The 18,435-nt window shown below is 41.7% G+C and overlaps 1 protein-coding gene across 2 annotated transcripts in view; it reads right to left on the minus strand.

Annotated features, from left to right (window-relative positions):
• Window positions 1-1,575: 1,575 nt before the first annotated feature.
• Window positions 1,576-18,435, minus strand: part of slc45a4a (solute carrier family 45 member 4a) — a 52,055-nt gene continuing 35,195 nt past the window's right edge. For both annotated transcript variants that reach the window (XM_006787926.3, XM_006787927.3), the window contains 13 exons: window positions 11,332-11,520; window positions 9,908-10,087; window positions 9,615-9,805; window positions 9,348-9,528; window positions 8,498-8,959; window positions 7,969-8,240; window positions 7,714-7,875; window positions 7,320-7,419; window positions 7,132-7,212; window positions 6,905-7,035; window positions 6,661-6,729; window positions 6,421-6,575; window positions 1,576-5,691 (listed from right to left, as the gene is read on the minus strand). In XM_006787926.3, the coding sequence (XP_006787989.2) occupies window positions 5,511-5,691; window positions 6,421-6,575; window positions 6,661-6,729; window positions 6,905-7,035; window positions 7,132-7,212; window positions 7,320-7,419; window positions 7,714-7,875; window positions 7,969-8,240; window positions 8,498-8,959; window positions 9,348-9,528; window positions 9,615-9,805; window positions 9,908-10,087; window positions 11,332-11,520 (2,354 nt within the window). In that variant the 3' untranslated portion in view covers window positions 1,576-5,510. The remainder of the gene's footprint in view (window positions 5,692-6,420; window positions 6,576-6,660; window positions 6,730-6,904; window positions 7,036-7,131; window positions 7,213-7,319; window positions 7,420-7,713; window positions 7,876-7,968; window positions 8,241-8,497; window positions 8,960-9,347; window positions 9,529-9,614; window positions 9,806-9,907; window positions 10,088-11,331; window positions 11,521-18,435) is intronic.

Genomic DNA, 18,435 nt, shown 5'->3' on the forward strand with positions numbered 1-18,435 from the left:
GAGACAGAATGTGAAAAAAAAATCCATGAATTCACATGGTAGGATTTGTAAAGAATTTATTCGTAAATCAGGGTGGAAAATAAGTATTTGGTCACCTCAAACAAGGAAAATCCCTGGCTCTCACAGACCTGTAACGTCTTCTGTAAGAAGCTTTTCTGTCCCCCACTCGTTACCTGTATGAGTGGCACCTGTTTGACCTCATCATCTGTATAAAAGACACCTGTCCACAGCCTCAACCAGTCAGACTCCAAACTCTGCCATGGCCAAGACCAAAGAGCTTTCGAAGGACACCAGGAAAAGAATTGTAGACCTGCACCAGACTGGGAAGAGTGAATCTACAATAGGCAAGCAGCTTGGTGTGAAAAAATCAACTGTGGGAGCAATCATCAGAAAATGGAAGACATACAAGACCACTGATAATCTCCCTCGATCTGGGGCTCCACGCAAGATCTCATCCCGTGGGGTCAAAATGATCATGAGAACGGTGAGCAAAGATCCCAGAACCACACGGGGGGACCTGGTGAATGACCTGCAGTGAGCTGGGACCAAAGTAACAAAGGTCACCATCAGTAACACACTACAACGGCAGGGAATCAAATCCCGCAGTGCCAGACGTGTTCCGCTGCTGAAGCCAGTGCATGTCCAGGCCCGTCTGAAGTTTGCCAGAGAGCACATGGATGATACAGCAGAGGATTGGGAGAATGTCATGTGGTCAGATGAAACCAAAGTAGAACTTTTTGGTATAAACTCAACTTGTCGTGTTTGGAGGAAGAAGAATACTGAGTTGCATCCCAAGAACACCATACCTACTGTGAAGCATGGGGGTGGAAACATCATGCTATGGGGCTGTTTTTCTGCCAAGGGGACAGGACGACTGATCCGTGTTAAGGACAGAATGAATGGGGCCAAGTATCGTGAGATTTTGAGCCAAAACCTCCTTCCATCAGTGAGAACTTTGAAGATGAAACGAGGTTGGGTCTTCCAACATGACAATGATCCAAAACACACCGCCCGGGCAACAAAGGAGTGGCTCCGTAAGAAGCATTTGAAAGTCCTGGAGTGGCCTAGCCAGTCTCCAGACCTCAACCCCATAGAAAATCTGTGGCGGGAGTTGAAAGTCCGTGTTGCTCGGCGACAGCCCCAAAACATCACTGCTCTTGAGAAGATCTGCATGGAGGAATGGGCCAAAATACCAGCTACTGTGTGTGCAAACCTGGTAAAGACCTATAGTAAACGTTTGACCTCTGTTATTGCCAACAAAGGTTATGTTACAAAGTATTGAGTTGTATTTTTGTTATTGACCAAATACTTATTTTCCACCCTGATTTACGAATAAATTCTTTACAAATCCTACCATGTGAATTCATGGATTTTTTTTTCACATTCTGTCTCTCACAGTTGAAGTGTACCTCTGGTGCAAATTACTGACCTCTGTCATCATTTTAAGTGGGGGAACTTGCACAATCGGTGGCTGACTAAATACTTTTTTGCCCCACTGTATGAAGGCTCAAGCATATTTACATAACATAGAGATATATATACAGACTTTATATAGAAAACAACACTACTAACAAAAATAATCATCTTTTTTATAGCAGCAAAAAAGAAGAAACTAAAAGAGAAATATGTATATTTACATCTTTTTTTTCCAAATAACAAGGCATATTATATATAGTACACTGCGTATATTTACTTTCCCATTCTTTAAGTATTCATCTTGATTTAATCTCTATGAAAATCAAAGTATATAGGCATCGCTCTCCTCCGTCATCAACACACAGTTTACTAAAGGCAGAGCCACAAACACACGAACACGCATGCACGGAGGCTGGACTGACTGCATGGCCGCCACGCTGCTGCCAGGAAATATGAAACAGCGTCACCGCGTCTCCACATTCATTCAGTGATGCGGACGGTGGAGAGCAAACACTGGAAATGTACAAAGGCCAAAATTTGACGTGTGTGGCTCTGCCTAGGATTCAAATAAAACACAACACACACAAAAAAGTTTCTAGTTGAATTAAAACAACAGAACAGAGACAAAAAAAAAGACTTCAGGCATCATCGCCATCGATTCCAGAGCTAAGTGTAAACCAGGTGATTGCAGAACAGAGAACCAGGACCAAAAAGTGAACACTGAGATGACAGTTTTAACACACTGCTGTCTTTTTGCTTTGCCAGCTGTGAGAGGACCTATGCTCTCTCTCTCTCTCTCTCTCTCTCACACACACACACTCACACAAAGTCCAGTTCACCTGTAACAGCAAATAGAATAGCTTTAATTTACTCATTTGCAAACTAAATGTCCTTTATAGACAAGAAAGCTCAAAAAATAAATATCCACAGTTACTTGTTTTTTTTTCCTCCTTTTGCAATAAAGTTCTACTTGTTTTTTGTTTTTTTTTTTTACTTATGTGCAAGTTCTGTGCAATGTCAGGACTCCCACCCTGGATCGTCAAACATCAAAACCAAAAACAAAACTCACATTCGTTGACTTTAAAACAAACAAACAAAACATTAACATTTTAAGTCACCAGATGGAATCAGAGGTTAAGAACTCAATCTCCCAGCAGGCCAAGCGAAGCGGCTGAGGTGAACCGAGTCGCCGTAACATTCCAGAGTCTGTGATAAAAGGCTTGGGACATCATTGGAACAACAACCCCCCCGCTTCCCCATAAAATCAACTACTTTCTCACTGCATTGGAACAGAAACACTCTAGTTGCACTTCAAGTATTCACGGCCAGGAGTCTCTAACCTACACTTGTAATGAAGGACGTCTCATCCTGTAACACATTTCTTCACTTTCCAGCTTGAAAAGTGATAAAGTGGATGTTTAAAACTCGCTCACCTGTTAGGAGTGTACTGACCCAGACCAAGCACAATGCTTCAGCTTAAAGAGTACATGTTGCGTTTAAGTTTTTTTTTTTAACACATTTAAGTTCAAACGAAAACAAAAAGACACAAACATCCAGCCGTGCATTAGAAAATACATCCCTGACCTATTACGATTAAAGAAAAGAGCTCGAGTGATTTGTACAGTCACACTTTGGTGTTCTGAACATGCATATTGTTGTCGTCGCATGCAAAGCTCCATAACCCCAAAGTTGATTTTTTAAATTATTTTTTTATGTTTATTCAGAATTATTTATTGCGCTAATGGCTGCAGGGGCCTTTTTTTAAAACATTCAATCTTAGCAACGTTTTATCTTACTCTCTGATTCAATGTACCTGAAAGTATGGAAGGAATCGAATTAGTATTAGAAGAAAATGTTAAACTTTGCACATGAGTGAAAAATCACAAACACGTCCCCCCCTCCAAAAAAAGCCGTCCTCTGAATTCTCTTCTAAAGTCGCTCAAGTTTAAAAACCCCAAAATAAAAACACCTTTTCCACTAAATGCTTTACATACGTTCATACATACAAACAGTTCTTTCCATTTAGTCATCACCTCCACTGCAATTTACATTTTGTTTCCCTTCAAGCTGCTTGCTTCAGCTGATTGAAGTGAAAGGAAAACTGACCCAAAAATATGCACCACCAACAACAACCCTGCTCAGCCTGCACAAGCTCTGCACAGTACTCTGATCAACAAGGGTCCTTATTGCAACTAAAGGCCTGATTTATTGGGGCACAAACAACACAACACTTTAAAATGACTTTTTACAAGTCCAGCATAATCAGCTAAAGAAACATTCAGAAGATTAAGATCGTTTAACGTCATCGCACACTCAGTCATCAAGGTCTTCGTATCTATCCTGGCTTTAAGAATTGCTAAACTCGGCAGTTTTGCTTCCTTTGCTGTGGCTACCACAGCAGATTTAACCATTTTTCCCCAAAGCCTTTTGACTGTATTGTAAAATAAATGTCACAACACTTCAATCAAAATTAGTGAAACTCTAAATTCTTGGTGCTATCTTTTGTTCTGTGAAAGTTACAGTGCTTAAAACCGGGTCCGGGTCTGCTTTGAAAAATATAGAATCTACTCTGTTCTTCTTCTTTTGGTGACGTGGAAAGTCCCACAACAGGGCCATGACCTTCTCTTGAAGCTTAAGCAACAAGTCTTAAACTGTTGTCATAAATGACTACTGTCAACACAATGGAGATTTGTTTGCCTTTTTTTAAACATTTCCATAAAATTCAGCATCCATAAAAAATATTAGAACCCCAAATCCAAAAGGTAACGCTGTTCTAGCTGAACCTTGTGACATTTCTTTTCCAACAATGTGCAGTGAGTAGCAAACTTTATGCTGACAGTATCTTTTTTAAAACAAACAAAAAAATAAGTGAAAAAGTTAAGAAAAGGAGAACAACTCGGTTTCCTTTTTCTCTTCCTCTCTGGTGTTTGGTTTGTCGCTCCTCAGCTAGTCTAACATGCAGCATAGGTTAGTTTGATTAGTCAAAACAAACAGAAACATCACTGTGGTTCCTCACTAAATCTTGAAAACAATATTTGATTGTAATGCCCCATATACTGCACACACTGCATCTAGGCTCTTATTTTCACGCTTGTCGAATTTCACCCGGTAAACATGCGTATTTTTTGACTGTCGTTTTATCGTTCGATATACATGCGACTTTATTCTCATGCTCAATATTTCTGAGCAGATCCTCTGGATTATTGTCCTCTTTTCCCCGCGTTGAAGGCTGAATTAAAGATTTTGTCAGTCCTGCCATATGAAAGAGGGCAACAGCATCAATTTTATGGTCAATAAATTCCCCAGGAACCAGGCTTCGGGCTTGCGATTTCAAAAAATGCCACTTCCAAAAGTCTTTAGAGTCTTAAAGCTAGTGTCGCTGCAATGTCCCGCAAAGCCGACTGTGTTGTTGGGGTTGTTTTGGCGTTTTAAGTCAGCAGACACACACATTCTCGTAAATCAGCGTCCACATCACGAAGCAAAAACTCAATCAACCTGACTCCACAGTGCGGAAGAACGATTTTCAGCATTTTGTAATGATTGCAGCTTCAAGGACTAATGTTCATCGATAGAGTTCATTATTAGGGTGTTCATTCGATTGTGTTGAACTTAGATGAGGAAATGTGTGCGTGTGAGGGTTTGAATGAGTATGTATGTGAGTCCCCTGAAGTTTCCTGTCCAGGTGGCTGCTCAGTAGCACCTCCTAGAGGCCCTGAGAGACAGGAGACAACCTCTCCTTAAAACGACGGCCAATTAATTACTCAATCCTGGACGACCCTGACGGATCGATCAAAAGTCCGTAAAGGATAAGTGGAAGGAACTTCGTCAACAGCTGAAGCGGCACTGGGACCAGAATGACTTTTGTTGGGTAAGTTGGTCTAATGTGACGCTGGTCCCACGGTAGACTGTGATGTTTTCTTCAGTGTGACATGTAAATTTAAATTTAAAAAAAAAAAAACCCTGTTAAAGCCAGAACAAACGCCAAGAGTGGACCAAAGCAAATCCACATCAAGGCACACCTTTGAGTCTTTTCCATCAGCTATGACAAATCAAGTTGTTTCTGCAGCAAAGTGTCTGTCAGCGCAGTCAGCCAATCACAGAGCAGACTCATTTTCCACCTGACAGGAAGCAGTAGTGCTGGTGGCCTTCCCCTCCTTGTTGAGTTTCAGGAAGCTGGGTTTCTCAATCACTACGGTAACAGCCCCTTCGCCGCTATTGGGATTTTCCAGCGATGGCAAAGTCCGTTTCTCTGAAGCTTTGGCTGATTCCCCGTCCCTGCCAATTGAAATAAAAATTTGTTAGGACTTCACAGTGTGCTTAAAAACAGCTACAGATTAAGTAGGTCAAATGAAACAGTCTCAACGTTAAGCTAACTTAAAGCGCAGGCATGAGTGCCATATTTAGGCCTTTATCTATAGAAGTTTCTTGTATGATGTCATGCACACATTGCCTGAGAATTTGCTGTTTGCTAGGAAGAAATGTGTTTTCCTCAACTGATGAGCAAGTGGTTGTTGTAGGTTGCTGGCTGCTGCTAGGTGAAACTGGTCCCAAAGTAGGTGCTACATCGAAAACCTCCTTGTAATGGCTTTAACTGCTGGCAGGTTGCAACATTTAATAGTATTTTCCATGGAGCACAGCAATCCATCTGCAAATACTCACTAACAACTCACCATGCGGCAGTAAACTTGAAAAGGTTCACTTTCAAAGTAAAAGTTGTGCATTAGCACTGCAGTCATCACATTTTCATGGAGTAGTTGGAGTCTAGTTGGAGTAGGCCTGTGTGACTGGGGCTATATTTCACAGCAACTGCCAGATGGTTGAGGACAGGTCCCTAAGTCTAGGTGACTGGTTCCTTATGTGGTTTAACCTACATTGTCCCACTTCCAAAATGGCAAACAAGTTAATGTCACGTTAGTGATCATCTGACTGCAAAATCTCAGTAGAGGCCTATTTCTTAGTTTGTGTGTGTATTGCTTTATGGCTAAGAACGTGTAGTTTTCTCACCCGTTGTTTGGAGTTGGATAAATAACCAGGAAGCAGGCAGTAAAGAATCCAAGGAGGGAGCCCCCAGAGGCCACCATGGGAATGACACGAACGCTGCCAACAGCTTCCACTACAGAACCCAGAGCTGAGGCCACCAATATCTGGCTGATGTACACCTGAAGAATCACAACACAGTTTTCTCGATACAATATATGACATGAATGTAAGTGGCAGAACTAAATGACTTTATTCAACGCTCACCTGACAGGACAGGATGGCACAGTCAATGCCAAAGCCTCTGCGAGAGTTGCCAGGACTGTGCTGGATATACTGAAAAATACAAAGAAAGTTATTAGTCCCAAAAGACATGATAATTTTTTTCTAACAAAAAAAGTAGGATCCTTTAAAATTACTAGCTATTCTTTAACTATGCATTTAATTCATATCTTTGTAGATTCATATCTATATTAGATCATTCAGCTTTTTTAATTGAATATATCTGTACCGCTTTCATTTCGTGATATTGTCCCAGTAGAGCATAAGGACAGTAGGAGATACTCATGGAGATGATGCCCATGCTGCTGATCATCACCATGGCCACGTACACATTAGGGAAAATTGCCATGACTGCAGTTCCTATGAAGGAAAACACAAAAAAAAGGGAGATTAGGGCACTACTGACTATCCAGTGTGCTTTTCTACTCTACTGTGGTCTATTACTGCAGTTCATACCTATGGAGAATCCAAGTGTACCCAGGATGTAGATAACCTTAATGCTCAAGTCAAAGTTGTCGAGATATTTTTGAAGAATAGCTAGAAAAGAGAGATTTGTTGATTGTTTACTCAAATGATTAAAAGAAAATCCACTTTCTAACCAGGAAAACTGAATGATGTGAGCATGTGCTCTTGCGCATAGCTACCTGAACATGTAGCTGCAGTCATGGCATATATACCCAGGCCCCAGCATCCCATCTGAACTCCTTTGTGATAGTTATCCAATAAGGTCGAGTTAGAAGGAGCCTGTGAGACAGAAAACTGGGATTAGTTACATCACTTTTTACGTAAGATGGAGACTGTTTTGCTCTTTTTTTATCCTCTTGCAGCAAAATAAATGACAAAAATCAGAGAAATGAAAAGAAGCCTGTGCAAAGCATTTAAAAAAAAAAGAAAAGAAAAACTGAAACAAGATCGTACAATACTTCTGATAAATGTTTTTAGGGTAAATAATAAAAAAAAACACGATATATGTTGGTAAAGTAAAGTGAGGTGAAGTGAATGTATGTATATCTGTGCATTTTTGACTGTTTCTCATACTTTAGGATCTCCGTGGTAGATGACTTGTCCCATGAAGTCGGTGAAGAAGACCGCCTCTGCAATGATGGAGAACCAGGTGAGCAGGTGACAGGCACAAAGCCGCAGCAGCTCCTGGGGCATCTTTAGCATGGAGAGCCACAGCAGGCGCACGGTGGTCTCAACCTGAGGGGAGAAGATAAAACATCACACATTACAGTTACCAGCGAGGACAAACAATACAGACTCGTTAAGCATCACACCCCTCCATCCACACACCTCGCCCTCTTCACTCTCCGTGTCCCCGCTGGAGGAGTTGGTGTTCCCGCTGCGGTGTCTGTTCCTCTGCCTGTTCCTCCTCCTGTGCCTGGCCTCCACTTCGTACAGGTCATTCATGCTGCGGGACGGCTTGATGAGAAAAGCTGCATTGGCTCGGCGGTAGCGGTAACGATGATTACCCACGCGGCCGTAGTAAGAAAAAGTGCAGGACGGCTGGCGGTAGAAGGTGTGGCGGTGGCGTGACTGTCTCATAGGAGCTCCAGTGCTGGCAGCTGGATGAAGAGAGAGTTTGTTAATGGGTTCATCTTTTAATAACTACTATAACACTGTAGGGAAATTATCCAGGTCTTTTATGCTAAAATTTAAAGAAACTGATTTAGCATTATTGTGCTATTTTTCTAAACTAAAGTTGTTTACATCAGAACAATTTCACATGACCAAATTTGACTTTCCCAGTATAACTAAATATGACTGGGTTAACATATATCAACAAATAACAACATGGCTATAATAACGTAAAGATGCTGACCTTTGACCATTCCAGCACGGTGTGCCTGTCCTTTGGAGCTCAGCCTGTTAGTGCCAAGTCTGTCAGTATTAGTAACGCTGGCTAACAGCCGCCCGTTCAGCGTCCGCTGCTCGTTGAGCTGGTTGTTCAGCAGCGCCTCCTGCCCGTCGTCGTTTTCCATTTCTTGCAGGAAAGCTGAGAGGCGGGAAATCCTGGGGGTGGTAACATTCGTTTGATTGCTGCTGTTTTGGGGGCGGAGAAAGTCTTGACTTCCCGTGCTGCTGCTGCGTCTGATGCTGGCGAATCGGGGGGGTGGGGTGCTGCGATTGGGGTTGAAGAAGGGAGCGGTCGTGGAGGGGGAGCCGTGATAGGGCGAGAGGTGATCGGCGAAGATGGAAGGCTCTATGTGGCACAAGAACATCGCATCGTGGTCGAGGTGATCGAGGGTTGCGTCTGCCATGGCGAGGACGCTGTCGCTTTTACCTGGAGAAAGAAGAGGGGGAGGTGATGCGATCAGTTTAGGTGTCAGAAATTTAGAGAAAAGCGAAAGAAACAGGGCAGAGAAAAAGGGATGAAGTTACAGCTGCCCTGTCATGACTGAAAAAAAAGAGAGAAAGAGCAATGAAGCATTTTTATAAGTGGAAATAAAAGTCTTTGTGACATATGGTCACACGGATCCTGAATTTCCTTTTGCTCTCTTTTTGCCTAGGAAACATAAAAACCAAACACCAAAAAAGTATACATATGTCGCCAACTTCGGGTTTATTTGGATTTCCTTGGCACAGTGACCATCTTTTTTTGATCATTTGAATTGAAAACCATTTAAAATAGATTTTGCTAATTTAAAAAAAACAGAAGTTTCTGAACTTACTTCTCACAAGCTCCACCTCCAGGAAGTCCATGTCTCCATGCTCTGACTGGTCATCTTCGTATGGGTCATAGAGGTCGTAGCTCTCTACCGTATCATCCTCACCGATCATTTCTAATTTGGCGCCGAGAAGTCCGGCCCTGCCATTGGCCGATGTTTGAAGGTGGGCAGGATCCAGACTTTCCTGTTGAGAGAGCAGTAAAAGGATGTTTTCTGTGATGTCACTGAAAAAGTCTATTTCTACTAAAACTGAACTTCACGGTTCAGTACCTGCTCGAGCCTGTCGTGTTGCGGCGAGTACTGCTGCTCCTCGATACTTAAGAGATGCAGCACGACGGAGACAGAGAAGAGGATGGCTGCAAAGAAGAAGAGGATCTGCTCCTGCGACTTGAAGACTGCTCCGAGGAACGTGTGCGTCCAGTCCAAACCTCCAAGCGCGTAGCCGACTGCGCCGCCTAGACCTGCGAGCAAGAACACACACAACAAACACGCGACAGGTGAATTCTGCTCTTTCGCAGTAATGGCGGAAAATATTTTATCGCTGCGTTTATCATCAGCTGTACCTGCAGAGGCGGCGTGGATATTCAGTGCCATGTCTTGCTCCTCTGTGTCTGCCACGTCTAACAGGTATGCTCTGATTGGTCCCTCTGTGGCATCCGCACAAAAGTCCAGCACCACCACACCCAGCACAGTAAGAACAATCCCTATTGGTTGTCTCCCCTGCTCATCACCGAGTGACAGACCTGCCAGAGAAACAGAGATGATTTTCAGTGCTTATCTTACTTTAGGTTTAGAAATACAAAAAAATAAAAAGGCCAATAATTATCAAGAAGAAATGTGCAGCACAACGAAAAAAATTAATTAGTTTATGCTGATGTAACCAAGCATGGTAAGAGCTAACAGCACATTACTGAATGACAATAGCAGCTATAGACACAAACAGGTCACTGCACATTTCCCATACTGCGTTGCATGTCGTGTGTGACCTTGTGTACCACATGACATTTGTGACCCGGTCTGCCCCCCCCTGCACCCCGAGGGCCTGAAGCTGTATAAATGTATGTGAACAACACAGTGTGCAGTGGGGTGTGCACTTTGAGTGTATTGTGTGTTGTTGAGGCAGTGTGACTAAGCATGACAAACTCAAATCCATTAACGTCAGGGAAATAGAAACATTTGTAGAAAGAACAGCGGCGTATCAGTATGTGCGCCTGTGTACATGCGGGTGTTTTGTGTATTTGTGTGTATGCGTGTGTATAGGGGGTGGGGGGGGACAATGGAGCCACGGTACGCACTAGCAAGGCACCCAGACAGGAAGTGAACTATGATTGGTAGAAAGGGGGAAGCAAACAGGAAGCATTTCCCTGTGAAATGCCTGCTCTTGTGTTCCCATGTCAACACACACACTCACTTACAGCTACACACACACACACACACACACACACACATTCATTCACAGGTTACTACATCTTTCCCATGTCGTCCTGGCTCATTCACACACATTCGCCTATACTTACACGGAAACGCACACATTCTCTTATTTATTCACTCATTTCTCTCAGACAGGTCACTGTTTGTTTCCCACGTTAACCCTCCCAGCACAAACACACACACACACACGCCTCCCTGGTGCCCTTAATTGACCCGAGTGCCACTGCAGAAGAATAGAGGCAGAACAGAATAGACGTGAGTAAAACTGAATAGAATTTGCTGACAGAAAACTGTTCACACACCTCTTGTTCTTATTTATAACTCCTTTGACATTTCATTTGGTTATATTTAGAGATGTGTACAGGCCCCGTACACTATTGTTCTACATTAGGCACACATTTGATTATGGGTCACACTATTATATTATGGCTAAAGGAAAATCCTGAACTCTTGAACTCCACACTATAGTGAGGTTTGCTATAACTGCTCTGTTGTTCTCTTCTCAGCTAATGCACACAGAAAATGTCTCATTAAGAAAAAAAAACCAAAAACGTACCTATCAGTGATCCATTCAGAAACAGAGCCACTCCAATCAGTGTTCCTATACAGAGAGCCAGGATGAACGGTCTCCTCCTGCCCCATCGCAGAGTGCAGCGGTCACTGGCCGAGCCGATCAGAGGAGTGAACAAGAGGCCAAGAACTGGACTGAGGAACCACGTCAGACTGTAGTACTGCTCTGGAAGACCTGCACAGCACAGACACAGAGACAGATGAGGTGTGAGCAGAGACAGAGACAGTGAGAGCTAACAACAGGTGCGCAACACAGATGTGACTGTGCTTCCACCAGGGGGCGCAAGCTGCATTCAAACTGTTCAGGTTGAGAGTTATAATTTCTGATTAGTATAAATATTAAATATTTTAAATATTAAATAAATATTTTATTTTTTTAATACAGAAATTAGGCAGTTGCAAAATTGAAATTAGCCACAGGTGGCATAAACTGTGACACTAATATTAAACATAACTTTATTTATATGATTAGATACCCATAAAAAGACTGTTCAGCATCATTGCATACAGACATTCTTGGCTTACAATTATTTAGAAATATAATTTCATCCATCCAACAGCAGAAACGATTCTTTCAACAAAACCAGCAATCAGCCAGCCTGCTGGTTAATGCTGCTCACTGTCATCATGATTAACATAATAATATCCTGCTTATCTGATATTAATTAACACATGTAATATTGCAATCGGGTAATAGGATTTTCAGTGACTCACTATGTGACAGCAGGTCGCAGTCACAGGTGAAGTGCACTGCCACATAAATTGGTTGTTTGTGCTGTTACTGCTGCTACCTAAGAGCTGACCTGAGGCTGACTTTTTCAACACCTTCTGTTAAAGCCTACACGAAGATAAAGAGGAGAAAGCCACAGCAACCGGCCCCGACGGCAGGATTTATCTCAGGTCTGCTGAGCTTCTGTGTGTTAACGTTCCCCCTGGATTACCGCACAAAGGAATTCGACAGAGACTCCGGTGCTCTTTTTAATGCAGAGAAAATGAGCGAAAATTGAGTGTGGAGGCTCAGTGATCAGGTTAGTCAGGCTTTTGCCAGTAATCGACACAAAAGAAACTGCCCCAACAGTGACTCGCGTGTGTTAAACAATTCAATTATGAGCTCTCAAACGAAGGAAGGAAATCTCCTTTTTGTTGCTTCTTCTGAAAGCACGAGAGCACTTATGCATTTCTTATTAACTACTGCTTAAATAAACTCATAAACCTGAAAGCAGTAAACGGAAAGTATTACTTCTGACTAAATAGGAGCGAAGAAAGACAGGAAAACATTCAACATACATTTCCTGAATTAAATGGATTGAGCTCAGCATAACCCAGACTGTTATGTGAACGTGACCTTGTTACTGAGCGCACATTTAATTATCTTTATGCGCCGACTTTCCAGCGCCGGAAACCAGGTGAGGATTTCAAACACATCCGATGAATGATGGGGCCCCAAATTAGGATGGGCCGGTGGAAATAACTAAAGAGACACTTAGGATGCAGCAAACTAATGGAAACGCACACATGCTTTTGATATCTCTCAATAATACCACTCAACACTGTGTAAATCCATCAAACACACCTGTCGCCAGCAAAAATAGCTCTTAACCCCTCTTAACCTGAAATATGTACTTAATATTTTATAAACCTACCATAAATTCACTGTTGATTATCATCATCAAAGATTAAAAATACATTGAAACACATTATGAGATTAGCAGAGATGAGGTTATTGCAAAGTAAAACAGATTTCTGGTCCATTTAAAAGCCACATGACATCACACAGTTCAGAAATGAACCACTTCTAGCTCCTTAACACAAATATCTAATTGGCCAATCACGTGTCAGCATCTCAGTGCATTTAAGTGTTCAGACATTGGAAAGATGACCCGCTTCCAGCAAGATAGCACACTAAATAACCTGGAACTGTTTTCTTGAACATGATAGATGGTTAACTACATTCAAAGAACCTCCCCAGTCACCAGATATCAATGCAATAGAGCACTTTGGGATCTAGTGGAGCAGGAGAGGCACTTTGTTGAATCTGCCCCAGGAAGATATTTAAGGATGATCAGCCATCAGTCAGCCATTGGGATCCAGTGTTGGCTGTGTCCAAGCCAGCTGTTTACACCTGTAACTTATACAAAGTGTTGCAAGCAAGAAGAAAATCATCGGGACTTTAGCAAAGCTGTGAGTCAAACCCAGAGGCAACAGCTTCTCACTTCTTAAACAAGCTGTTTGCTTAGTCTTTGCTTCTACAAACCGTCTGACTTCCCCCCACATGCTGCCTCTGCCGATTCAGCACTTCCTCCTTGAGGGCAGGTATCAAGTAGGATTTGTCAAGATACTTGGAAAGCCTTGCGTTTGACTTTTTGAAACGTGTTCTCAATCCACGGCATTTAGTGAAACCAGTCAGACTCACTGTTTTGCTAAACAGTGACACTAGACTGGGATCAGATGGAAAAAAATAAAGTTATCTGAGTGGAGTGATAGGATAAAAGGATATAGCTGTAAACCAGAAAACCAGCGTTACTTTTACTTGCTTCTAAGTCTGTGTATTCAGTCAGATAATTTAACTTTCCTAATTTGTTTCACTGATAAACAGAAAGTAAAATCGAGTTTCTTTGAGTCATCACGCCCATTTAGTTATCAATGCATTAGTGAGATGGGAAGCGGAGGAGGCGGAGGCAGGCAGCCCTTTAAGCTAAGTGAAGTCAGCTGAATTGCAAATAATTAAATCACAACTTTATCCTTGTCTCACTGGCAAACTATCGCTTGATGTGGCTCACTGAAAAATGAATGCCATTTGGCTGCCGCACAGAGACAAGGAGAGACATTGAAACACTGAAAAGGTATGAGGTCGTTCTCTGAACCCTGCTTAAAAACTGGGAAATTAACTTTCAAAGTATTCAAAAAGCACCACGCCTCTTTAATGGCAAAACGAGAGGGTTGACCACTATTTACTGAACCACACAAATCTAAAGGCCAATTTGGGCAGAAGCCACCAGCAGTGTTGTGGATATAACCAATAAAGAGTAGCACATTGCTGTAACTAAACGGTTACAGCAATAAAACTCCTGGTCCCAAATTTAGTAGTCACATTACAGTTATCACTTTTATTTTAAGTCACTATGGCCTACAGCCAGTACTGCAGTTGGACCTTGTGTTTGCCATTTCACATTTTCGTTCTTTCTTTCTACTGTCTGGCTTTGAGGTACGCTTTATTAAAGAGTAGAAAAAGAAAGAGTTTGTGTATGCTTTATATGCATATGTATGTGTGGGTACATGTAAAGATTACACTGCAATGAATGTAAGAAATCACTCACAGGAGATACGTAGCTAAACGAATGCATTACTTTATTAAAATTATAATGCTTAATACAGTGCAATAAATACCTACCTGTGTGTAGTGTGAAGAAGTTTCTAAAATGATCTCTTTGAGTGGTTTTAGCAAAAAGTTTTTTTTATTTATTCAGTTAATTCTGCAATAATTCACTTTAATAAGAAGAGAGACAGCAGAAATGCAGAACTGCTGATCAATACAAGCAAGATGCCAATGATAGTTAATTCCTCAGTGGGCCAACAGATGGAAGAAACTTGGAGAGAGCAAGTGAGTTGATGGCATCAAATCTAATTGAGAGAAGATTAAGACTTATCTGAATTTTTAAATGGACTTTCGATTTTCTCAAGGAGTCCTCTTTTAAGAGATAGACGTCAATAACTGAGTGCCACCATATCTAATTATCAAGAGCTGATCTAAAACCTCCCCAGAAGTCCACGAACAGACGGTAAACACCGAGGTCGCCATGTCAGGTGCAGGGTCAAGATCCTTTCACACAATCCTCATCAGTCCATAGAAGTCCAGGCGACAAATCTAATCTGACTCATTTCTTTCAAATAACCAGTGTTGATGTCCGATGTTGATGTGTAGAAAATTCCTGGAAATTCGTGGGAATTTAGTTGTTTGCTTGCAAAACCCTGCCATCATGTGAAAAACTGTCTGCTGCAATCATGGTAATTTTTTATGTTTTCACTGCTGTTGATGAATCACATGTTTCTGTTTGGCAGGAATTGTGGTCTGAAGATAGCCTTGCAGATCTGTGAAACAAACTCTGAAGCAGAAACAGCAACTTCAAGGTTAAACTGCGTTTTCTCATAGGAACACTGAGAGCTGGACAAGCAGCAGTGAGAAATGTGAGACAGTCTCACATCCCTTTGCTTTTGCTAGATTGCTGCAAAGGTCAAAACAGAGACTGCATTTCACACGGAGCAAATCTTTTCCATCGCTTTTCACTGCGAAGAAGGCAGAGGCAACTGAAGGTTGAACAAGAATAACAAGTCGGCCTACATTTACATTTGGAAACTTTTCATTAGCAGATCAAGTGAACTCCAGGTGTCGAGACTTCATCCGCTATAGCGCTTAAACACATTGATCAGCAACATCGGCACTCACTCACAGCGGAGGTGTCGTCATGGACTCTGGATGAAAGCCGGTTAGCTTCGATCACACCGAAACTGATATCACTGTGACACATTTCTTTACTGTAACAGCTGCTGATGTGACTCACTTGAAGCAGAGTGCACTACATACTACTGCTCAGGTTTTCTCAGCATGCTGCCAAAGAAAAACAACAGGCTGGACTATGCAAATATAATTACCTATAGCCATAGCCATAGCTATAGGCCATAGCTATAGCCTCAAAAAATGACTTATTAACTGTTACAACTAATGAAGGATATGAGTAATCAAAGGGAGAGAAAAAAAACAGCCAACAAAGACCTCGCAGAGGCCTCTTCTTAAATGCTTTTTGGAGGATTTTATTGCAATTAACTGATAAATAATCTGGTTTCCAGATACCAAAGAAGTCTGCGCTTATGCTTTAGTGAATGACATTCTAGTATTCTTTAAATACCTTACTAATCAACAGGTATTTGTGACTGTGTGATATACCCATATTGCCTAGGCTTGCTAGTGTTACCTGATAAGCTAGTCCGTCACGTTGTCTCTGACGGTGTGGAAACTGCAACTTCAATCTGTGTCCACAAACCAGTGACATCCATCTTTTATGGACTACAGCTCTGTCTGGCTAACAATCTAAACTCTAGAGATAAGCAGCTTTATCTCATGAGAAATGATGAAAAGTTGTAAATCTTCACATTTTTTAAATGGTCGGCTATTCATTTTCAGCGTATCAACAAACAGATTTATCAACAAGTACATTTCCGCCCCCACTCATCCAAACAGAGAGCTCATTGAGTCTTGAGGAGCACTGTGGTCAAGTCTCTTGGTCTGTGAGGCATGTACACGTGGATATAATGTGTGTCCTTGTGCCTGCCACCTTGGATTTGTATGTTTTTCCAGAGGAAGATATAAATTCATAGCTATAAGCGCTTTTAAGTGGCAGGAACATTGAGCCTTTGACCTCACTTTGACTTTACAGCTCATCATCCTGTTGTCCCGTACAAATGTTCACCTCTCTTTCTCATGAACAGGCCATAAACTAGGCTTGACCCTTGTCACCGTGGCGACCAGGTCTTGGGAACACTGTCGCCACGGAGACTCCATCACCTTTGCTTCCTGGCTCCTAATATGGCTGTGTCATTCACACAGTGCTTCCTGTTGTTTGGTGAGTTCAGACTGAGGAACAATTTGTTTCTTTAAGTTTTTTTCTCAATTTTTTAATACCCTTTTCAATCTTTTGTTTCTCTCTCTCATAAACACACACACTAACACACCCAAGAACGCACGAATACCCACGAAAATAACACATAACATGCAAAAGCTACAAACGCAAGACCTGTTAAAAAGTCAAACAGTGGCACGGCAATAAAGCGGGAGACAAAGCAGCAGATAGGAATCGGTCTGTCGGTAGGTTTGTCAACATCAAAACAGGAAAACTGTTTCTAGTAAACAGTTCCCACACAAAACACCAGAAACACAGTCAACATGCAGGAAATACACACATGTCTCAGTTCCCACACATAGACACAGACTTACAGTCTCACCTATGGAAATAATAATAATAATATTAATAAAAAGGAGCTCACACAGCTGAGTTCCCACACAGTTTGAGTACAGTAAGGCCAAATGCACACTCACACAGGGAACAATACTGAGAGAATCAAGAAGCAGGAAGCATTTTAGAAAAGAGAGAACAAGAAACAAGTGTAGTAACAGACAAGGAAGGGAGGAAACGGAGAGAAAGAGGGAGTGTGAGAAAGGATTAAGATCAAAGCATTTGAAAACAGAGTTACGATAAGGTGAGAGGAGGAGAAAAGGGAGGAAAGACGGAAGAATGAAGATAGAGGGACAGAAAAAGTTCATATTCGGGCTGTCACATGGCTGTTAAGCATCGCCAATTGATTGAACATTTTTCTTTCCCACAATCTCCTCTGTCTATCATCAAAGAGGGTTTTTTGTTGTTGTTTTTTTTAAAGCTACGCACATTTCCTGAATATACGCACACACACACACACACACACAAACACACGTGCGCACGGACTAAAAACTGAGCTTAATGTGTGACTGTTGGAAACACAAATCTCCCATTCATCCCAGATTTCATGTGTGTCTTGTCGTCACTGCACTGTAAAAAACACAGTAAAACTTTGTAGCTTCAATTGTTTTCAAACCACTTTTATTGTGAATAAAGCAGCTTTGAAACACTATATCAAGATATGCTGTATTCTAGTGTCAATCAAAAGGACAATGAATCTGAGGTTGACCTGAAGTTCACACTGAGATCTTCATTTGAGCAAACTACTTTCAAACTACTTGGAATAAATTACTCCCATTGTGCTTTTATGTTTTGCAAAGAAAGTCCTCAGATCACTTACAGTCTGCATGCTTCTCTCACATTTTCTCAACAGTCCCCTCCTTGTTTTCTCTTGTACAGTTCATTTGAATTTATTCCCTTTAGCTACATGTTGAGCAAAAAACTTCTCCAAAAGTTGTAAAATCTATCAGATGCTTTCTGTTGCTATAACGGGGTTTCAAAGCAAGACGCGTTTAACAAATATAAGTACAACAACAGTGAGTGACACCTCTCTTTAATCATCTGCAGAGCTGTCTAAACAAAATGACCAACTTAAATCAAGT

Source organism: Neolamprologus brichardi, chromosome 22, assembly GCF_056152115.1.
Source record: "Neolamprologus brichardi isolate AB-2024 chromosome 22, ASM5615211v1, whole genome shotgun sequence".
NCBI classification, from domain to species: Eukaryota; Metazoa; Chordata; class Actinopteri; order Cichliformes; family Cichlidae; genus Neolamprologus; species Neolamprologus brichardi.